Source organism: Anopheles nili, chromosome 2 (assembly GCF_943737925.1).
Source record: "Anopheles nili chromosome 2, idAnoNiliSN_F5_01, whole genome shotgun sequence".
NCBI lineage: Eukaryota > Metazoa > Arthropoda > Insecta > Diptera > Culicidae > Anopheles > Anopheles nili.
Genome location: NC_071291.1, coordinates 40,923,536 through 40,944,882, shown reverse-complemented (window position 1 = coordinate 40,944,882; position 21,347 = coordinate 40,923,536). Strand labels below are relative to the sequence as shown.

The window sequence follows — 21,347 nt, the reverse complement described above, 5'->3', positions numbered from 1 at the left end:
ACTCTTGTCGAAATTTTGTTTCAAAATTTCGTCCGAAAAAATCGATCCGATCGCCAAAAAATCCGGAAACCTCTTCGGGTCATGCTCTCCTGTTACTTCAAGCCAAAATTTTCGACTGGCTAGCGACGGTTAAATTTCGGACTTGTACAGTGCGGAACAAAAAAAATCACACAAGTTGAACGGTTTAAATTTAAAGACGAAACAAAAATATTTCTTTTTCACTTATCTTTATTGATAGATCATCTGAATATCACATTTGCTTTACATCATTTACAATAATAGGATAACTCTTAAGTCGCAAATAACGCAATCTTAAAATAAAAAGCTCTGTACTTTTCCGTGTACTAAACTAGCTGTTATAGCTCGCATTGGTCTGCAACTGTCAAACTACCTATCAGATCTGTCAATATAGGATTGTTTATTAATTTTATATTACAACCACGCTGTATACTTCAAACATTTGTTCTCTACGCATTAGATAGTTTAGTTTGCGGTCGCAAACCACCGTAAATTGCGCCTTCCGGCACCGATTACGCCACTGTTTCTGTAGTTTAATCCTGTAGGCACAAATAAACCGCTACCAAAATGTCGAGCTGGAAAAAAGCGGCCAAATCCAACCAGAAGGTGCACCGCGAGCGCTCGCAGCCCGCCGCCCGGCAACATCTGGGATTGCTGGAGAAAAAGAAGGACTACAAACTCCGTGCAAAGGATCGCAATGAAAAGGAAGCCACACTCAAATTGCTGCGCAAACGGGCCCTCAACAAAAACCCAGACGAGTTCTACCACCACATGATCAACTCGAAGCTGGAAAATGGTGAGCACCGTGAGCTGGACAAGGGTGAAGATTTAACCCTGGACCAGATCAAGCTCATGCAAACGCAGGACCTGAAGTACATCGCGATGAAGCGCACCGTCGAAGCCAATAAGATCCGCCGACTGCAGAGCAAGCTGCACATGACGGACGTCGTAAACGGGACGACCAACAGCCACACATTTTTCGTAGAGGACGACCAAGAGGCGGCACAGTTCGATCTTGCCAAGCGGCTAGATACCCATCCCGACCTGATTGGACGCCGCACGAACCGGCCGCGACTGGCTGATCTTGAAAAGCTCCAGCTCGCCTCCGTCAGTGAGGACAATATCGCAACACTCAATCATGAGCGTGAGCTTTCCTACCGCGAGCTGATGAAGCGGATCGACCGTGAAAGAGAGCTAACGGTGGTGCAAAAAACGATCGAAATCAAGCGCGCACTCAAGGAGAAGCGAGCCCTCAAACCTAAGCTTATCAGGAAGGGAACGTCCCATCAAGCGCCACAGTACAAGTTCAAGTACGAACGGAAACGATGAATCAAAGCAGTGGATCCCTGGCTGCTGAAGCGTATTTTTCGTTCTCTCGAAGGAACCCCCTCCGACACGCCCTATTCGATTAAACTAAGCTTACTTCCGTAGGGTGAGCAAAAAGAGTAACTTTATGTAAAAAAAGGCTAAATATATGCAAATAATAAACCCCAACGCCGACCGCGAATCATTCGAAATCGACGTCGTAGTTCTTCAGCTCGTACTGCGTATCGACGATTACCGGTGGGCCCTCGTTCACCAGCGCCGACAGCTCGGACGCATCGTACCCCAGCAGCTCGCGCAGGTCACACACGAACTTGTACACGAACCGCTTCCCGTGCACCTTCGAGATCATGTCACCGTCGTAATAGTACCGCAACGCTCGGGACAACTTCTCGTAGTTCATCGTCGGTTTGTTTTTCCGTTCGCCCCACAGCTGAGCCACAAGCTCCGGGTTGCACAGCTTAAACTCCCCGTCGGTGCCTGTTGGGTGAGTGGAAGAAAAACGGCGCACAGTCAGTACCGATGAACGTGGGTTTGTTGTACCCGGTTGTACCAACCGATCCACTGGATGATCGCGCGATGCTCACGATCGGTGAGGATCTCGAGCAAAAACTGCCACAGCTGGATCTGGCCATTGTTTCCCGTCCGATTGCCACAGTAGCTGGATTCGTCTGCAATCGAAACGATATCGTTAAGCCGCTTGTCCGCACGGATTACGCTCTTCGCTTCGTACTCACTTCCCAGGTTGCCCTTGGGGATTTTCCTACGAATGGCCATCTCGTCCAGATCTTCCCCATCGATCGGTTTCTGCAACGTGGCAACGATCTTGTGCTGCCGCAGCAAATCCAGATGCGTCCAGAACATGCCGCCCGGATCGGTGGGCACCTTCAACCGGAAATCGTCCCGCTTCAGCTCGCACAGCTCCTTCCCGGTGACGTTCCAATCCTGTAGCTTGATGCCATTCAGATTGAACGTCCGCACCGCCCACTGGATCCAGTGTTTCACGTGCGCCACCGTCCATTCGGTCGGTTCCTCCGGTATGTTCAGCCGCTGCTGGTCCCGCTTGAACCCGCTATCGTACACCCACGGCAGGGCAGCCGCCGGTTCGTCGGTCCCATCCAGATCGGACTCGTCGCAATCGTCCATCGAGTTGTCCGCAAAACCCAGCGCTTCCTCCTTGATGAGTGGAACAAACTTTCCGACCACTTTGTCGCCGCTCTTCTGCCGGTCCTTTTCCTTCTTGCGCTCCCGTTCGCGCTCTTCCGCACTCACTGAGTTGATGATGGCCGCCACCGCGTTGGCCGTTTCCTGTGCTTCCTTCGTGAGGCTTGGCTTTACACCACCGGTGGCCAGCGGGCTGTCACCGTCGTTTAGCGAATCGCTGCTATTCGATGGGAACATCCGGCCACTGCTGGTGACGGGTGACGTTCGCGCGCTGTTCTTCGTACTGGCCGCTTCCGGCTCGGGAACATCCACTGCGGGTGCATCGGTGGTCGTCGCCGTTTGCCACGGATCATCGCCAATTGCCACCTGTTTGGCCACGGCCGCTGCCTGTTCGAGTTCGCGCTGGTACGACTCAAGCACCTCATCGGTCGGTTTCAGCACGTCCGCTATGTTGATGCGACGTTTGGTCGGCTGCACCTGCACGTTTATCTGCACCAGGCCCTCGCCCTGCACGCACTGGTCGACGAGATTCTTGTGCGATTCGAGCATCGTCGAGCCCTGGAGCCAGAACTCGTAGTGCTTCAGCGACAGGCCTATCTTTCGCTCCACCAAACCCCGCAGGGTGGACAGATTCTCGCGCAAATCCATGTGCACCACGATCACGTCATCGTCGTCATCGCCCAGGAACAGGTCGCTGCCGTTCGGGAGGAAATCCGTGCCCGCCATCATCAAACCGTCCTCGCTGAGGGGCAGCGGTAGATCCGGCACCTCCAGCTTTATGTTCAGCGAATCCATCATTGCTACTAACGCAGGACGGCCGCCCGTGTGGCCGTGCTTCTGTTCGACGATGAAAAATACCTTTCTCCGGGCGGGGTTTTCTTTTCACTTGGTGCGTTTCCGGCGGGCAAACCTACGAACTGATCCTACCGTGTGCGGAGAAATCACACGCGTCTTCTTTTTCGTTCGTGACGTGACACAAGAAAACATGCAAACCTGTTTTGGAGCTGTCAAACGCGCGGGTTTGTTATGAAATGGCTATGGGCTGTCAAAACCGCGGACCGATCGGATTGGCGTCACGCACGGCTTGGCATACTTTGATCGTTTCAGTTTGTGTTGCGTTTCATGTGTTATGATTTGACGATTCTTTCATCTTACCACACGGGGATTGCGTGCCGGTTGTGGGCGGGATTTTGTTCGTTCCATTTTCGTTGCAATGACACAGGAAGCCTGACCAAAAGCGCAGCACGACGCATCTGCAAAATGTCTTCCACTGTTAAGGCTACCAACGTCGAGGAGGTGCTACCCAACGATGAAGACCTAGGACGCAGGAACTGTCGTTGGCGGGAGCTGGTTAAGGTGCGTACAAGATTCCATCCAACCATCGGACACGAAGCCTAAGCCTGGCGCGCTGTCTTGTTCCGTGTTGTTACAGAAGTATGAGCAAAACGCCCTGAACCAGTCGAACAACAGCATGGACATCGACACGGCGATAGGCATGCTCGATCAGGAGATGAGCAACGAAAGCTCGGTCAGCGACGTCGTTGAGGCTTCATCCGAGGAACACAGCGCCGAAGAAAACCCGCAGGAGATCGAACGGCAGCTCAAAGTGGCCGTACCATTGCGCCAGCGCCAATGGGAATCAAACGGGCTGAAGGAAATCCTAGAAGACAACGAATTCCGCATGCTCAGCCACGAGAAGGTCGAAAACTGGCTGCAGAATCACATGTGTAGCATCACCGGCCACTACAACGTGCGCTACCAAACGCAACAGGTTACCACGGTAACGGAAACGCACATGGACGCCGATGCCGACTCGCAGTATTCGGTTGACACGGCGCAGTACATCCGCTCGAACAAAAAGATCAGCAACAAGCTGAAAGTGACGACCATGATCAAGCAGTACTCAGTAACGAGCTCCGTCCGCCAGTTCTCCTCTCTTGGGGTCATTCTCGACGAGCCCAGTGCCGACAAGCAGAACAATCGTCTATCGCATCCGCTAATGCGAGCCCTCGCCAAGTCGGACAGTGCGTGTGACGGAAAGCGAGCACTTCCACGGTACAGCTGCGTGCTTCCACAGAGAACAACAGCCGACAGGCACGAGCGGGCGGCAATGGTAACCGAAGGACCCGCCGAATCACGGCGTAACAGGAGAAAAGTGTTTAAAAAAACCATCCCCCGCAAGCGGCCAGCCGCCCTAGCAGCCGATCGTACGATCTCGCCGCAAAGTTCTCCTGTGGCGGCTGCGAGCAAACCACGCTACGATTCGGAGCTACTGTACGCCAAGGCGATGGAACATTGCGCGAAGATGAAGAAAACTAAAACGCCTCGGCGAAAGGTGTCGAAAAAGTTTGCCAATCGCATGTACACTACGTCCACGTCGTCCTCCTCCCCGAGCGACAGTGACGAAGTGTTTCTCGGTCCAGCCGCATCCCGGGAGAAACCGTCCGTTAATCGCCCCGCCATGCAGACTGTTGCCAACAGCGCACGTACGCCCACCGTGTGCCGGTCAAAGACGCCTTCGCCAAACAAGGCGTCCCCCACGGAGCGAGAGATTGTCGAACCGTTTCAATCGATCACGCTCAATGCCTCTAAACGCCAGCGGCTGCAACCGGCCGGTCCGGACGCAACGGCCTGTGGTTCTGCGAAAGCGTCGAAGAAACGCGTCGGTATCCAGCGGGACGGTTGCTACCACGAAGAAGGAGTGGTGATCTATCGCCCTTCCACGATCCGGCCTCATCTGGCCGCATCCGAGCGTATCAATCTGCGCGTGGACGACCTCATGCTGCAGGGTGTCACCAAGCAGCGGCACCTGGCGAAATTCCAGCAGTTCAATCATCGCATTCACCCGAACTCGACCGTTTGTTTCTACCCGAGCGACTCTGCAGACAGTGCCGAGGAGGCACCCAACGTGACCCAGGGCGAAATGGATCACACCGGGGCGGGAGAATCGTACGATGACGATGATCCAATTCTCACATTCCATCCTCGCCACACCAAGCTACTCAACGTGGTGGAGATTCCGCATCGCCGGAACATTGCCTAGCACAGGGACCGAACGGGCGGGATTTCGAAGCCAGAGCCAGCCGCCGGATCTCACCCGGAAGCGCCCGATGTTCAACTGTCTAGCGCATGTCATGCTTCGCGTCGTACTTTAGGAGTTAAGTTGCGTACAGGTATCGATCATCAGTTAACATGGGTTTTCTTTGTGCATTATATCGAGTGTAAGTAAATCTCGGAGGCGTCTCACTAGAGCTAACGGAAACTGCGATAGTAAATAAATCGTTTTTCTATGTACCTTTTGTAACATGTCGTGTACTTGCTCTATAAGCCTAATCAATACCTATATCACACGTCTGTATATCGTAAAATTCAAAGCCCCATTAGAGAACGAATTAAAAACCCATACGTCGTGTGTTCTTGCCTGTTAGTAAGGAGTGCTCGACTTGACCGCTGCACATGCGGGAGCTTTTGAATATAAGTCCTTCCTTCCATCTGTTGAGCCTAGAAAGCACGAATCTTATACATATTGGGTTATCATTTTATCGGAAAATTCAGACACATTCCTTCTAACCTACAAACGGGGTGATTATACAAGAGCACTTTCCATGGGTCCTTCTAATAGGCATAGATTTATTTAAAAAAAAACACCACGCTCTCAAATGGTACACAAAAGACGTTCAATGGTATATTACGGAGAGCCCTACAAAGTGCCTTGCCTATCGAAGAGACAATCAGAACCAAAGAAAGGATTGTTGGAAATTAAAAAAAAACAGCTTCAGAGATCGAAAAACGTGTAGGAACCTAAACTTGAAGAAAAAGAAAATGAATACGTAATGCTATACAAGCCAAGCGCTAGTCACACTCAAGCGTCCTTAATGCTACAACTACACGTATCTCGGTATTCTCCGCTTGGTAACACTTGCTCCGGGGTGGTTTAGTCGACCTCCAGCTTCCGGAAGCTACCGGCCAATCCGTACGTCGAGTTGTCACTGGCACCTGGACATCCATTCAGCGGTTCCTTAAGGGCACCCACCGATCCCTCCTTGGCCGCATCCGAGTACATACCGAGATGAACCGACATGGCGTCATCCGCTAGCAATCGCTCGCGGTACGCTTCGACCTCCAGCTTCCAGAGACGGATCATCTCCGCCATCGGTACCGTGCCACCGTACTCCTGCGGCAGCAACCGCTTCTCCAGCTCGATGTCCTTGATGTCGGTGTAGAACCGGATGCGATCGCGCAGTTTCTGCGAGATCAGCGACATACCGAAATCGACCACCATCTTCATCGTCGGGTTGATGTTGCAGCCGTACATTTCGCGGTGCCGCATCGGCAGGATCTTTTCGCCGTTCTTCGCGATCCTGACCGCTTCCTTGATCGTGAACAGCGTCAGGTACTGCGGCCCAATGCCGGTTCCGACGCCGGCATGCACGAACCCCCGGATCTGGTTCTCTTCGTTCGCCATCAGCGTTTCGTAGCAAATACCGTGGATTTTCAGCATGTCCGCGTTCGTGTACTCGCGCAGATCGAACACACCAGGTCGGTAGAAGATCACCCGACGGCCTTCCCGGTCACGCTCGGGTAGCGCAAACATGTACCTGTGGGCCAGAATCGATTGCATTATTAGAGGATGGGGGATTGCGCGTACGAGCCGGTTTACGGTACTTACCCTTGATCGAGCAGCTTCGCCATTTTGGGTAGCCTGCAGTCCAGCTGCTTGAACGCACCCTCGAACGCGTTCTTCAACAGCACGTACCGTTCGATGTTTTCCTGCACGACCGGGATCTGGAACTTCTTGGCGCGCAGAAACTTGAGGAAAAAGTTTGCATCTACGCGGGAGATAAGAACGAAAGAAAAAGGATGAGTCGGTGACGTTAGCAGGAGCATAAGGACGAAGAAACGATGGACCTACCCATGCGGATCTTGCTGATGCGTGGATTCTTCTCGGCCCAATCACGTAACATCCGGAGGGCATGATCGCGGGAGGCATCCGTTTCACGCAGTTCCTCCTTTGCCATCAGCCGCAGCTCGTTCGACAGCGTGAACCGGTAGTCATCTGGCTTCGTGATCGCCTTCGTGCCCTTCATGTTGTGTGGGCTGAAAGTGGGAAGCGTAAATGCACACGTTAATGGACAAATAGACATTATTCGTTATAAAATACTAAACTGCTATACATTCATCGCGAACGGAAGGTATCAATTTTAGATCTAAAAGAAATCTGGAGCATTAACACTACTTGAATAAGCAGGAAATATGAGTTATTCATTCATATAAAAACCCCTTATCGCGCTCAAATATACTTCCCACTTGAGCAAGCGCGTACGACGCACAATCCCTTTTCATTATGAAATATTTTTGACGAATGGTGACACACAAAATATCACAAAATCCTTGGCCCCTTCGAAGCATTAAAAAACGAGATCCAGTTCCAATTTCTTTTTTAAAAATCACCCGTAGGCGACCTATTAGACTGTTGTTGTATAACCGTTTGCTGTGTCTTTTGTGATGCCCGTTGAAGTCAAACGATCCGCGAAAACTAGTCACGATCAGCCATGGGCATAGGATCGATATCGCTGTTTTCGTTTTTATCTATTTCACGTCCATGCTAAAAGAGGAAAAATGATTAATTATCCCACATCCAGATTTGTCAAATTTTGCTTTACCAAGCAATTAAATGAACTATAAATGGTTTAAAATGCTATATAATTGCCCTCGAGACCCGACTTTAATTGCAATGCAAAAGACCAACACTTTGGGCATCAAAACACGGTTAAAATTTCGTCAACTTCCTAGCAAACGCCCATGTTTCGGTGGTTCAATGTCATCGTGTAGCCGGTCTCCCGTTGTTACTTCCTTTTCTAATCTCACCAACCACCACCCCAGACGAGCTTATACAATCAACCTGATCGCGCGCCATTCCCCAAATTCCCAGCGAAATCGAACGCACAATCAAAATAACGCCAGCAAGCAAAGTAGGCGATAGCGAGCCGACTTCCAAAGGCACGTAGCAAAGGACTACTAGATCTGCAAGTCGCGAAGACAGTGTAGCTAAATTGGGACGTTCTTGTGTGGTGGCGGCGATTCTCCGATTTCGTGCAGAAATTAGGTCACCGATCGCTAATTCGGTGCCCAAAGATTAAGTGTAACGGACCGTGCTGTCTATGAGCTAGCCCTCTCACCCAAAACGAGTGATCTCCCACCCGTCCACGGTCCTACACGTTAGGCACGTTGCATAACCCGACGCAAATCAATCTATGGCGGAGTTTCCTCGGGTCACCAACCGGCACAAGTTCGCATGGAAAGGTACACAACGTTGCCTTTTCTTTTTCTGCGTGGCAAACCACGTTCCTCGATAGTCAATCGATGGAATAAAGCCTTAGCTAGGGCTTCTCAAGCGATGAGGTTTTTTTTGGTTTGCTTCATTTCCGTCCACCACAACCATGTTGCTGTGTGGCTAGCACTTTTGCAATCTGACAGCCGGGAGAACTCCTTGTGCGCGCGAATATTTGCACAAAACCCCCACAAACCACGCAAACAAAAGCAGTCGCTGGGTATGATTCAATTCCAGCACTAACCGCGAGTTGCAACACACTTACAGGTGGTGATCGGATAGGCGCGCCCGTTAAAAAGTGCCGATGGACAAAAGATTTCAACGCCACGATGTGACACGAACTCGCGCGTTCGCGATGGAGTGAAAAATGATTTTAAGAACCAAACATGATGGCTTCTAAATGCTTCTTTTTTTCACAACCTTTGCAGCACAAGGCAAGACTAATGGCGAGTGTAAGCTGCTTTTTCTGGGGTGAATTGAATTACGCCATCACGTCGAGAAAAGCGGTTTTCGAATATCCTTCACTTGCATGGAACAAGGAGGGTTTCTGGAACTCGATGAAATTCAGGCAACGAAGAAATGCATGCACAGTGCTCTAATTCTGTTTCTTCAACAATCTCGACGCACTAATATGCAAGATTAAAGCTAGTGTTTTGATACTGCGCCACGTGTTTTGAGCATTACCGGTTTTTTTACTAATTCGGTCTCCGAATAAATCCGAATAAATTACGGATTTTGCGCATCTCTATTTCCGCTTTGCAAATAATCTTAATTTCTCACCTCAAACAAAGTTCGATGTCTTCTATATGTTGAACGGTGTTGATCTACCTCCGCAATTGCACCACCATCCGATCACTACCAATGCATGTGCACACCTGGGATGGAAAATTAATTGCACGGCTTCGTATGATGCAAAAATTAAAAAAAAAAACGAACACAAGAAAAGCAAAACGATTGGCTCATGGTCAAGCAGGGCCTCCCTGTGCATCAATGCAACAGTTGTGCCATTGTGCTAGTGAATTACCAGAAGTGCATCTCGCCAGCCAGCTTCCACCCAAGTGGCATTACTCAACGACTCCTGAGCCGTTCCTTGCAGCGATCCTCAACGAAACCTAACCACAGCCAGCCAACGAGATGCGTTTCTTATGCGAGTCCGCCTTTTCTCGTCGGGTGCATATCCCTTTGCGCTTTGCGCTCGTTTCAAGGTTAGCTGCTCTCTTGCCCTGCAACAGGTCTGCCTCTGCGCGGGCCAAAGGGCAAACAACGGTTGTTGGCACAGCTTGCGCAACCGCCCCAGACCGTCCGGTGTTCGAAAGCGCAAGTAGCGTGGCCTGCATTCGATGCACTTGAAGTGCAACCCTGCACGCCGTCATCATCACCATCATCATCATCACCATGGTGTTTGCGATCGTCGTCGGGAGCAGGAATTACCCCCAACTGAACACAATCAAACCAGGCGCGCAAGGGGTGTAATCAACGCCACACAGCGTGTATTAGAATGAAATGTGTTCCGGGTGAGGAAAACCAGTCCTTGATGGAGAGAGAGAGCAAAAAAAAGCACACACGCTGCTAATATCGCCTCAAACCTGAAGGCAGCAAGGCTGATGTTACCTTCGCAAGCCATCGTAATCGATGTATGATCGTGTATTGTTCGCCAGAGACGCGGTAGATTAATTTGTGTAAAAGTGGACACCTCCTTTCCTCCTTCAGTACGATCGTTGTTCTTGGATATGGCACCGGTTGGGTGAGTATCGAAACATATTGATCATGATTTACCGATCGATACGTGATGAATATGCATACACTTTTACGCACTTTTAGCAGGGGATACATTCAAAGGCAATTATATACAAAAATTAAAAATTCAATAATTTTGCGGGTAATTATCTCAATCAGGTAAATGTGTGCTGTGATTTTTGGTGTAAATTTGGTTTAAACATTAATAATGCTTGCCATAGATTACATCTTTAGAAAACTTTAGTTTGCTCTGCTATAAACAAAGCCAAAGAATTTCACATAAACAATGTTTTTTATCCTTTAAAAGAAAGAAAAATCCTCTCATACTCATAAACTCTTCTCCATCATGACTTGTTTAATGGGCATCTCAATCGAATGCTAATGCAATTCGCTAATGCCACCTGTGTTTCTTCAAACCTTCATCGCATCCTCGTCCTCGCTAGTTGGGGATCAAAGGGCGCAGCTGTTAATCGTGCTAGGCGAAAAGGTTCTTGCCATAACTCAGCAGAACGCAAACGCACGCGGATATGCCACCGACCTTGCCGGGACTGCCGGAACGGTAGGAACGGGGGGACTCTTAAAATAATAGTGATTATCTCCGCCAGGCCACAGGCACCACTAACGTGCTACACGCTTCCAAGAGCCGTGACCACAAAGCACCGTCCTGAAAAAAAAACCCTCATGCCGTTTGACCGCCCCATTGATCAACGATTGATCATTACCTACGCAACCCGGATAACGTGGATTAAAGAAACTTACCTAGACATAATTCCGTCCGTGCGATGATAAAAATTCTGCTGCAGCGGATGAATGTATATCGGTTACCTCAGAGCAGCACTCCACAACGAAAGAACGGATCTGATATCACTACGCGGAAATCGAACGGAACGATCGTCACCGGTTGGCTGAGGATCACATTCACCAGAACACACGCACACACTCGACAGAATTCACACAGCACCGATTATTTGGTGACATAAATCTGCGGCTGTAACATTCGCCTCCAGCATCAATGGCGCAGAACGTCGAGGATCGCCTCTGTCAGCTCCGGCGGACAAACAATAAGTGAGAGCTCCTGCGCGTGGAAGAGCAACGCGACGGACGACTGTTCCCCTTCCATGGCGATCGTGATCAACAGCTGCCAGTGGAATATGCCGGCTTGCACTATAGGACGACCGCAGTGGGCGCGAAAATTACGTTGTTGCTGGCTTAGCGTTGGGGACCGTGCCACAACGGGGGGATCGCATAAAAAACAAGAAACTTTACGCGAAATAAAAACAAGGAACCGGTGGGTTTTTGTTCTACGCGTGGTCTGCTGAGGCAGGCTGTTTCATTCAGTGGCTTACGCCGCATGCGGCAACGTTGTTTGGTTTGTTTGGCAACAAAAAAAACTGCGCCGGGTTTTGAACAATTTCTCCTGGTTGACCCTGGATGGTCGGTGAAGTTGCTACAATATTTATCCATACCAGCGAGACAAAGGTATACAGCAAAGGTGAAGCAAATTTTCGGAGAAAGTTCTCTTTTGCACTGACACATTCTATCTATCCTATACTTTTACGAGTAGAAAACGTTGAGAATATGTAGCTAGTGTTCCATTGATCTTGCCCATTTTCCACCGGCTAACTTATCAAACATTGAGCTGCAACGAGTTTGGCAAAACTATGATTACTAAATACATGAGGCTTGCAGTAGTAAGTTAAAGGAATATGTTTCTAACATCCGAACAATCTTACCATCCATCAGAGAACCTACAGTCATGTCATGGATACACAGATACAGTTTGTGGGAATAGTAAAAGTTTGACAGAGCTGGAATATTGTTTACATTTGATCAAGAACCTGTAGAGTTAAGACCGCTTAGGTTATTTCCTGCACCAAACATTTAAAATAAAATAACTGCAAAAGACGTCCACTAACGTTCACGATATCTCTGCACTACATTTAAAATTTGACATTCCGATACTTTACTTTCAACGTAATATTTGACAGTTGTTTGTTTTGGAATAAAACGTGCTGCAAGCATATTTCAAGTGAACATATGGCCTATAGTTGCAGGTCCTGTGAATAATTAGGATTGCGAAGCATTCCGTTAAACCACTGGTTAATACATGAGGGCCTAGCGAAAAATAAAAAGAATATTTCGAGTGTATTATTTCTTTGTTAGAGTAGAAATGGAAAGTAAATCACGCAGCTTCGTTAAAATAGGTGCGTTGGGAAACGTATGTATCATTTCAACATAAATATTAATTTTGCTTTTCGCGCTCCTCAGATCCTGATGACAAGGAATCCGAGTCGGAAGACGATTTCTTATATCCTCTGAAGAACCTCAAGGAAGAATCGCTAAGTCCTACGCGTTTTGAACAGAATCTCGATGACGAGATGGCGGGGTCACTGAATGGTTTGAAAGAAGTGTGCAAGCAACGATCCATTTCTAGTGCGGTTGAGTTGAATTTGCAAGATTTCTTTAAGCAACGACCTCGGATTACACCGTTGCCGCCATCACGATCAAGCGTGGACATCAATTTGACTGATCCGGACGAGGAAACGTGGATCATCGAGTGCCCTGCTAGCATCGACATTCAGAATGAATTGTTGGGTAAAAAGATAAACCTCTCCGCACCGCAGTCTAAAATCAAGAACTGCTCTATTCCACTCGAGGTCGACGTTCGAACTAACAGCACCGAGCAGATAATAGGTATGCTAGCCGGACCGCGCATAAAATCGTTCGTTCCGACCGGGTTTGTGCGCATTAAACAATCGCTACCGACGCTAGGCGAGCCAGATCTTTCAGGCATGATCGAGAACAACAACGTCGTCGTGCCTTATCCGGTGAATATTCGGCAGCGCCATCCTATGCTCGGAAATAATTTCAAAGAGTGCCTGGCGCTGCCGAAACGCGTGAAGAAACTGCTCTCAGTAGCGCAACAGAAGGCTGCTCTGCTTTATTCGGAAACACCCCTAAGAAGTAAATCGAAGCGAACAGATAAACCATCGAAGAGTAAAAACGCACCACCGGTATTAATAAAACAAGAGCCTTACGATAGTCACGCTCCTTCGCCTTCAAAGGCTAAGAAACGGAAACAACCCACGGCTGCGGATGTCACAAAGCCGGTTGATGTTAAACAGGAACCGATGTCGCCATCGGCAAAAAAGAAAAAGCCCGAGCCGCAAGAAGCTGCAAACATTAGCATTAAAAAAGAACCGTTGGTGGAGGACGATATCTCGTGGCTGCTGAATATCTAGCTTTCAATAAACGTCATGTTGTGCCTGCTTTTGGGCACGAAAACCAAACAAGAGCATTCTATTTTCGCCCTTGCACGGCGAACTGAGACTTTTTATTATTTTTACTAGCCATTTGTTTCTCCGCGGAGACCCGTGTCGGATTGTGCTTCGTTCTGGTGTGGAAAAATTCTCTGGAATGGTAGTAAACCATGCAGTTCCGTGCTTGTAGCGAAAAGAAAATAAAATCTAATGTTCCCTGCACCCACCACTAGTATGTAACGTACGCTTGATTATGATGTATATTTTGATTCTCTCCCTCAGCAGGAAAGGATGTTTGGTTCTACCGTAAGGGTTGGTTTGTTCCAAGCCGCGATAAAACCAGCCCCTTCGTGAGCAGTGTCTCTATCCTACGCACCGACCACCGTGGCAAGTAACTCTCTAGAACAGCCACCGATCAATTTCGAAGAATTAACTACCGTAAACGACAACGACCAAGTGCAATCAAAGCAACAGGCGGGACAAACGCGGTCGTGCAAACCGGAACACACCGTAAGCGGCAAGTCCCAGCAGGCCGTACTTGAAGGTATACTTCAACACCCGATGGCCCAGGCTGGCCGGTGGAATGGTGACGATCGACTCGATGCTACTCGCGTCCACCTTGCCCCAGTGCTTGGCGATTCCGGCCGCATGCCCAATGCCAACCACACCAACAACGTTCACAGGCTCGAGGCTTCCGTCTAAGCGATTTATCTGCGGCAAAGCCGCCATCTGCAACGAGTGGCACAAGTACAGGTCCCGCTCGTCGATGAACACCCGCCCGAACGCAGGAAACTCGTCCGCCATCTCGAGCATGATCTCTTCCAGCAGGTCCTTGCGCTTACACTGCTCCACCTCCTCCACGCTGATGTCGTCATCCATGAACAGCAGCTTCGGTATCAGCTTGATCGTCTGCCACAGTGACAGACCGCGCAGGGCACGATGCAATGTCACCTTGATCTGTCGATCGCCGAGCTGTATCACGCAGTTCGGGATTTGCTGTGCTTCCTTCACAGCGCACCGGAACTCGCCGCCCGGTGCCATGCCGAGCTTCTTCGTGAACTTTGCGTTCATGTTGAGCAGCAGCACGTAAAACAGCCCGTTGATTGTCCCATTCGTGCGGATGATGGCACGCATTTTGGCCAGATTCATATCCTTCGCTTCCTCCAGGAGTGTTTTCTCGTCGTACTTGAGGATGTGCACGCGGGACGGACACAGCTCCAGCATGACCACCTGCGGGCGCACGTTCCGCATCACAAGCGCAACGTCCCGTTGGGAGCTCTCGCTAAAGTGCGCCGTCCCGACCAGATATACCTTCGTCCCGTCCGGTTTCGTCAGCAGCGTGACCGTCTCGGGTAGATTCCGATCGAACTCCTCGAGCGTGGCATACAGCGGGATGGCCGAGTCGCTGCCACTCTCCGCTGGGAGCTGGGACACGTTCGCGGTGGTATCGCGGGAATCCTTCTCCTCCTGTGAGTTCGTCGTCGACGTCTCGGACAGTGACATGTTCACGGAAACATCCGGTGCCCGGGGTGTGCTGGCCGTCAAAGCATCCTCCTCCGAGGAGCTCACATACGATAGGGTGATGTTGTTCATCGTATCCGACAGCTCGCCGGCTGCACTTAGGTCAAGGCTAAGCGTGCTAGCCGTACTGTTAAGGGTGCTTGCATCGCCGACCGTTTCACCGGGCTGATCCATATTGTTGTTGCGCAGACTGTCCAGTAGCTGATGGGTGGCCTTTTTGACGTTTTTCTGCTTCTGCTTCCCTAGCAGCGTTTCGTTCCAGTCACCCGCAAGATTCACATTTTCGATATCTACCGAACCGGGGTTTGAAGGGAAAATGTTAAGCCCATCGCTACCTCCCACACACATGCGAGGTCCTGCCTACTCACCACTGCTGCTCATGTCGGAGAGGTTCAGCTGGTCGGAACCCAACGTAGAGTTGAATGTTTGATCTAGGGCACTGTTGTACTCGGATGACGAACTTATCGGGGAAGACATTTCGTCCTTTTTTGCGGTACCACCACCAGTACAAAGTTGCGCCGCTTATTTATCAACAATCCACGTAATCAATTTTGCCTCGCGGGCCGCTAAAGCGTTGCAGCGCGGAACAAGGTCGTTGCACGCACAAACAAAAGCCACGCATCAAATGCGTCTTTTGTTATTCACCTGGAAATTTTGTTTAGCCAAAGCAACTGCTTCTTCCTCTTTGCTTCGTTAGGCAGGACGTGGCCTCCTATGTCAGTCAGATGCGGCGCTTACTCATTAGTATGTAATAAACGAAACATGCCACTTCTTTTTAGCTTTTTCTCACTTTTACAACGCGACAAAATAGCATAGGAGAGGAGTTTAGGTATTTTCAATTAAAAAAAATCCGATATCCCACAAGGTGGCATTACGATCAAAACAATAGCACTGACTTACACGCGCTTTGACGTATTACACGCATGACAAACGTCACCTCATATTCGAAAGCTCAAGACTGTTATACAAACGTTCGGTAGCACAGTTGCAGTATTTGAGCATATTTTTGGTTGATTACTAGAGGTATTATTTACTGTCTGCTAAATCATATTTACTTAGTCCTGTTTTTTTTAATTCACGTACAATACTACAAAACATATTCAAAACTGCAATTCCAATGTAAGATTCGTGATCGTAATAGATGGCTCGTGTATATAAAATTGCTTGAATCTCCTATCATCTTCGAGCACATGTTAGGAAGAACGAAAGGAAGAGTGTTAAATCATATAAGAATGAATCGAAATGCACTCCCCTACTCTCCACAAACAGGGGAATAGCTCTGTTTCAATAATTGATAGCCACGGTTTCTGACTATATGCATGTAGCACATTTTCTCAACACCTTAGGAAGCAAACAAACAAAAAAATAAATTCATATTATATTTTCTTTTTATCATGTAGGGAAAAAGTTTTTTTATGCACCTTTGAACCATTTGGCGACTGGGGCAGGTGATCCTGCCAGAAGCCGACAACCGCTGATCGCTTGTTGTAATTCGTTTTACAGAGTTTTCACATGTTTCTTCTCTCTCTTTTTCTCTCGTCTTCGCGTCTAGTGCTCTTTGTGTATTGCCTTCTGCGCCATCAATTCATCATACGACACGGCAGTTTAGCTTCGTACATAATATAATTTTATCTTTTCTACCCGGATCACACACGCGATCGTGTGTCCTGTTCGTCGATCGCCCTGCACGTGATGCATGCACTCACATGCAGCTTGCTCCTTTTTTCTGCCCTTGAGCGCGCTTACATCTTCTAGTTTCGCTAATCGAGCGAATCGCCCTCTGTCTGGTTAACACGAAACAGCCTCAACTATTTTTTTACCTTTGTTTCTCCATATGCTGGTAGTGTATTTCAGTGTAGGTATTTTACAAGAAAAACAAAAAATAACCTATTTTGGAGGTTGATACTTCAATTTACTAAATTACTTGCTCAACGTAATAAACATAATACGACTTTCCTTGCTCTTCGTTTGCTCCTTCCATTTGTCTCGCTTTTGTTTAATCCACCCGGTGGCCGGAGAATGGTCAACACTTAGAAGTAGGAGTTTCGTGACAGTGTTTGCGTGTAACCTATGTAGAAAATAGTTATAAAAGTAAACGTCTAACAAAAATCGCCCTCGCTAGAGTACGTTCAAAAGAGAGAGGTTTGATAGGAAGGTCGGATTTGTTTCGTTTAAAAAAGCATCCTTGTGCGTTTTGTTACCGCTGCGCGCACCGCAAACGGCTGCAAAACGGAAGAAAAATCACAACTCTCCCTAAGCGGTACACGCTGCAGACGAACGGAACGATTGGAAGAAACGGCTGGATGTACCGGTACACGATCGAGGTGTTAAACAAAACATTTACTAAAAACACGGTTGTTCTTAAAACAGATACTGTTCAACGCGCCCAAAATGAAGCGAAACCCCGCAGCCACGGCACGCAGAGTTTCGAAACGAAACGCTGAAAGCATATGCTACTGAAGCACTTTAACTCGACGGAACTCTGATCGCCCCTTTTCCCTGCACTCGACACACCCTTGCAACTGGTGGCGCTCACTCGCTAAAAACAACCGACCGACAACATCCTTACACGCGACCCACCTCCTCTCGCTACTTGTTTTATCATTTCGTTTTGCTACTCAGTCTTTATTCGGCATGGTAGGTTCCAGTAATTCAACGCAATACGACACAGATACTAACAGGGCTAAGCTAAAAGGATAGGATACGGGCAGTAATCTATGCTTGGTGTCGGGTTTCCGGTTTCAGCACCACGGAAAACGTATCAACTGAAGCTTAGGTACGTACATAATTTGATAAATTTTGCCACATAACTTCAAAACAAGGGTTTACCCGCCATTAAAATAGTTTGTCTCTCCGTCTATCATTGGGTTGGATGTTGCCGGTGCCTGCCGTTGTTCCGAATTCTGCTATTTCCTGCTTCGTGGTGGTCATTTCTCAGTTCCAAGGGCAGCACAGCACATCGGGCGACAATATGTTGCCTGTGTGATAAGACACGCGTACGACGCTTGTGTGTTACTTATTTTTGAGTTAAAAGTGCCAGAAATCTCTCGACGAGTAATTGTCGCAACCGCTTCTCTTTTAACTCCCCAAAGCAACAGGGGCAAGAGACCACGACCAGCTGTAGGTTATTGCATTCCTCCACACACTTCCCTATGTGTCCCACCTGCCATTGTCCTACGCCCGATCGCTTGGTGTTGCTAAGCCTTATGTGACAAAATTACAATAACGAAAAAAAAAATGGGATCTGAGATAATCACATGCCCGCGCGCGTGTGCACTTTTTGATCGGTTCCATTTATTCTCGCACATTCGTCTCTCATTCGAAAGCAGTCTTGTGTAAGGCTGCCGCTTGCTGTTCGCTGGTTTATCGGGGGACCTAGCCTACACGCTTAGCTATAGGCGTGTTTTTGTTTATTAATCTATGAGAAGCTGTTTTATTTTTACACTTTATCCACGACTACCTTCTTATCGAGCTACCACCCTCGCTCTGGGACAGTACTTGCCGTCCGTTTACACCCACTCAACCATTCCTGCAACACTACCATGTACACACACACACACGTCTTTGAACGTAGGGCCGCGTTTGTAACTCTTTCGTGTTATGCTTTTTCGTTTTTCTTTCATTACCGTCTTTCGTTCAATTGTGTTTTGCTTCATATCTTTGCAAAAGTGTAAGTTTGTGTATTTCGAGACATTTGCCCAATTTTCTGTTTTTTTTAGCTAGTGGCCATTTCTATTCTGAACGCCACGTACGTCCACCATCTTCGCTTGAGTATGCGTATTCCATTACCAGCTGCAGAGCTGGAGCTGCTGCTTTGTTTCACTTTCACGTGCTTGAATTCCTTCTCTTGTGCTACCTGCTACTCGTCTACTAGAAAATGTAAATGGGTCTGGGTGGCTCGCGGACCCATTTCATGGTCCTTTATTTCATACATGCTCTCCTCTCCTCCCGCACAATTAGAGCTCTCCTGCTAGTGCTCCTTCATTTACCGCTAGATCATCCATCTAATTTAGATCATTACATTACCAACTAAAATCGAGTGCGACGGTTTCACCAACCGCCGCACGGTCCGTGTCCTACTCAAATTTGTCCATGCGTGTCCATTTTGTTTTAGCGCCATTATTTTGCTTCGTACTATCTACTAACTTTTCTCCCTGCGGTGCCCTGTGCCCCCCTTCTTTCTTCGCTATTCTACTCTGCTCGTGATCCCATCCATTACGTTGGTGCGCGCTTCGGCGGTTGCATCTTTGCTTTACTTTATCTTTGCCGGAGGTTTAAAACAACAGAAGAAGAAGAAAAAAACTAAACCTATTTGAAAAGGATGGGCTTACGATGCAATGGAAAGAAACCCACAATCCATTTCGTCGCTAAGCAGCAAACTATAGCTTTACACATTCGTTTGTACAGCAGGTTGTTAATCGATAAAATAAGAAACAACAACATTTGGGTCTCATGCGCACGATGCCTCATTTAGATCCCGAAGCACAGGTTTTCCTTCCCATCAGCTCGACAACACACGCTTTTCAACGCGTTTCGTAACAATACCGTCGTTTCTTAGTCGTATGTAACATATTAATTGAGCAGTGCTTCCATGGTGTATGGATGGGGTGGTTGTTGCTGGGATTGGTTCTGCTGCCGGTGTAGAAGGTGACTACTGTGCGGGTGATAGTTGCTATTGTGGTGCGTCATCGATGATGGTGCCATTGGCGAGGAATGCTGATGGTGCGCTGATGATGGGTGCTGATGCTGGTGCTGCTGATATTGCTGTTGAAGCAACAGCTGCTGCTGCTGCTGTTGATGTAATTGATGCTGCTGTATTTGGGAGCTACTGTAGTGCCGCAAGCTTTGTTGCTGCTGTTGTTGGTGCTGCTGCTGCTGCTGCTGATGCATGCCTTGCTGAGAGGCTGCGTGTTGTTGCTGGTGGTGTGGCAGGTGCGAAAGGTGAGAATGATACTGTTGCTGTTGTTGGCGATGCGAATTTAAAATATTGGACTGTTGCTGGCGATGCTGTTGCTGCTGCTGCTGCGATTGATGATGCTGTGAATGCTGCTGCTGATGATGGTGGTGGTGGTGGTGGTGGAGGGGATGATGAAGATGCTGTTGTTGTTGTTGTTGCTGCTGCTGCTGCTGCTGCTGAGAAAAGTGCATGTTCTTCGGCGGTTCGGGTCAGTCTAGGATTACAACCTGTAGATCACTGTTATTGCTGTCGGAGGCGGACATACCTCCACCACCGCTACCACCACCACCACCGCTACTACTGCTGTTGCTAACGTTGTTGCTGGTGCCGGTGTTGTTGGTGTTGCTGCTATTCGACAGTGCGGACGATGCTAAGGATGCTGCCGACGAGCCACCACCCGGAGGAACTCCTCCGACCGGGGACAAACCGGGGCCCCCTCCTGTGCCTCCAAGCGTCCCGCTAAGAGCCAACGAAGATGCCGCGGCCAGTGGATGAACACCGGCGAGTGCTGCTGCTGCTGCTGCGGCGGCCGCCGTTGCGTTAATATTGAGATTAAGGTTCGCCAAGGTGGGATTTTGCGCGGCATTCGCCACGGCTAGCTGTGCCGCGTGGCCTAACTGAGCGGTCAGCTGTGCTGGCAGGCTGGTCGGGTTCGGAGTGGTTACCGGCATCAACGCGGCCACGATCGCCGAGTACTTGGGATGTAAGTTTCGCCATGGTTTTCGTGCCGCACGGCGCAGCTCTACGATTGGAATCTCCCGCCGTAATTTACTGTGGAAAGATGCACCGAAACAAGCGGAGATATCCAATAAATACCACATACGAGAGTTTTGGTTTCCGTTCAGTAGCTTACCGGCCGGCTTTGGTGGAACGGTAGAACACATCATCTGGAGCATCGTTCCAGCTGATCACCTGCTTTCGACCGGATCCAGTGCGAGCCATTTGGGCAATTTTTGGTTTACCATTCATCTGGAACAGAAGTAGAAAAGGAAGGAAAGAGTCACATAGCCGCACGGTTTTACAATCATTAACCAAA

At 48.8% G+C, this 21,347-nt stretch overlaps 8 protein-coding genes across 8 annotated transcripts in view; 3 read left to right on the top strand and 5 right to left on the bottom strand.

Annotated features, from left to right (window-relative positions):
* The first annotated feature begins 540 nt into the window (after positions 1–540).
* LOC128730300 (probable U3 small nucleolar RNA-associated protein 11) lies at positions 541–1,356 on the top strand. Its single transcript, XM_053823339.1, has one exon. The coding sequence runs from the start codon at positions 586–588 to the stop codon at positions 1,345–1,347; it is 762 nt and encodes a 253-aa protein (XP_053679314.1). The 5' UTR covers positions 541–585; the 3' UTR covers positions 1,348–1,356.
* A 154-nt stretch (positions 1,357–1,510) lies between these two features.
* On the bottom strand, positions 1,511–3,300 carry LOC128730299 (DNA-binding protein Ets97D). The gene is made up of 2 exons (XM_053823338.1): positions 1,899–3,300; positions 1,511–1,821 (listed from the first exon to the last, which is right to left on the bottom strand). Exons 1-2 carry the CDS (start codon positions 3,298–3,300, stop codon positions 1,526–1,528), a joined length of 1,698 nt encoding a protein of 565 aa, XP_053679313.1. The 3' UTR covers positions 1,511–1,525.
* Positions 3,301–3,765: 465 nt separating this feature from the next.
* LOC128720552 (uncharacterized) lies at positions 3,766–5,720 on the top strand. Its single transcript, XM_053814226.1, has 2 exons — positions 3,766–3,861; positions 3,938–5,720. The coding sequence occupies exons 1-2, from the start codon at positions 3,766–3,768 to the stop codon at positions 5,546–5,548; spliced, it is 1,707 nt and encodes a 568-aa protein (XP_053670201.1). The 3' UTR covers positions 5,549–5,720.
* A 109-nt stretch (positions 5,721–5,829) lies between these two features.
* Positions 5,830–9,704, bottom strand: LOC128731285 (alpha-tocopherol transfer protein-like). The gene is made up of 4 exons (XM_053824392.1): positions 9,617–9,704; positions 7,418–7,602; positions 7,175–7,334; positions 5,830–7,103 (listed from the first exon to the last, which is right to left on the bottom strand). The coding sequence occupies exons 2-4, from the start codon at positions 7,590–7,592 to the stop codon at positions 6,440–6,442; spliced, it is 999 nt and encodes a 332-aa protein (XP_053680367.1). The 5' UTR covers positions 7,593–7,602; positions 9,617–9,704; the 3' UTR covers positions 5,830–6,439.
* Positions 9,705–12,743: 3,039 nt separating this feature from the next.
* LOC128723159 (uncharacterized) lies at positions 12,744–13,822 on the top strand. Its single transcript, XM_053816877.1, has 2 exons — positions 12,744–12,777; positions 12,842–13,822. The coding sequence occupies exons 1-2, from the start codon at positions 12,744–12,746 to the stop codon at positions 13,813–13,815; spliced, it is 1,008 nt and encodes a 335-aa protein (XP_053672852.1). The 3' UTR covers positions 13,816–13,822.
* A 57-nt stretch (positions 13,823–13,879) lies between these two features.
* Positions 13,880–16,123, bottom strand: LOC128731058 (traB domain-containing protein). The gene is made up of 2 exons (XM_053824153.1): positions 15,723–16,123; positions 13,880–15,644 (listed from the first exon to the last, which is right to left on the bottom strand). Exons 1-2 carry the CDS (start codon positions 15,829–15,831, stop codon positions 14,296–14,298), a joined length of 1,458 nt encoding a protein of 485 aa, XP_053680128.1. The 5' UTR covers positions 15,832–16,123; the 3' UTR covers positions 13,880–14,295.
* Positions 16,124–19,926: 3,803 nt separating this feature from the next.
* Positions 19,927–20,244, bottom strand: LOC128723148 (G-box-binding factor-like). Its single transcript, XM_053816867.1, has one exon. It carries the CDS (start codon positions 20,242–20,244, stop codon positions 19,927–19,929), a length of 318 nt encoding a protein of 105 aa, XP_053672842.1.
* A 276-nt stretch (positions 20,245–20,520) lies between these two features.
* LOC128730724 (metastasis-associated protein MTA1) overlaps positions 20,521–21,347 on the bottom strand; it is a 32,543-nt gene continuing 31,716 nt past the window's right edge. The window contains exons 12-13 of the mRNA XM_053823803.1: positions 21,165–21,280; positions 20,521–21,082 (exon numbers count right to left, since the gene is read on the bottom strand). Coding sequence (XP_053679778.1) covers positions 20,521–21,082; positions 21,165–21,280 — 678 coding nt within the window. The remainder of the gene's footprint in view (positions 21,083–21,164; positions 21,281–21,347) is intronic.

Excerpts from the sequence above, each read along its gene's own strand:
- LOC128730299 (XM_053823338.1), bottom strand. The coding sequence starts at position 3,300 with ATGGATTCGCTGAACATAAAGCTGGAGGTGCCGGATCTACCGCTGCCC. Across the intron at positions 1,822-1,898 it reads CGCGATCATCCAGTGGATCG|GCACCGACGGGGAGTTTAAG; the intron begins GTTGGTACAACC and ends CTCACCCAACAG.
- LOC128723159 (XM_053816877.1), top strand. The coding sequence starts at position 12,744 with ATGGAAAGTAAATCACGCAGCTTCGTTAAAATAG. Across the intron at positions 12,778-12,841 it reads ACGCAGCTTCGTTAAAATAG|ATCCTGATGACAAGGAATCC; the intron begins GTGCGTTGGGAA and ends CGCGCTCCTCAG.
- LOC128731058 (XM_053824153.1), bottom strand. The coding sequence starts at position 15,831 with ATGTCTTCCCCGATAAGTTCGTCATCCGAGTACAACAGTGCCCTAGAT. Across the intron at positions 15,645-15,722 it reads CTCCGACATGAGCAGCAGTG|ATATCGAAAATGTGAATCTT; the intron begins GTGAGTAGGCAG and ends CCGGTTCGGTAG.
- LOC128730300 (XM_053823339.1), top strand. The coding sequence starts at position 586 with ATGTCGAGCTGGAAAAAAGCGGCCAAATCCAACCAGAAGGTGCACCGC.
- LOC128720552 (XM_053814226.1), top strand. The coding sequence starts at position 3,766 with ATGTCTTCCACTGTTAAGGCTACCAACGTCGAGGAGGTGCTACCCAAC. Across the intron at positions 3,862-3,937 it reads GTTGGCGGGAGCTGGTTAAG|AAGTATGAGCAAAACGCCCT; the intron begins GTGCGTACAAGA and ends GTGTTGTTACAG.
- LOC128723148 (XM_053816867.1), bottom strand. The coding sequence starts at position 20,244 with ATGCATCAGCAGCAGCAGCAGCAGCACCAACAACAGCAGCAACAAAGC.
- LOC128731285 (XM_053824392.1), bottom strand. The coding sequence starts at position 7,592 with ATGAAGGGCACGAAGGCGATCACGAAGCCAGATGACTACCGGTTCACG. Across the intron at positions 7,335-7,417 it reads CATCAGCAAGATCCGCATGG|ATGCAAACTTTTTCCTCAAG; the intron begins GTAGGTCCATCG and ends TCTCCCGCGTAG. Across the intron at positions 7,104-7,174 it reads GCGAAGCTGCTCGATCAAGG|GTACATGTTTGCGCTACCCG; the intron begins GTAAGTACCGTA and ends TCTGGCCCACAG.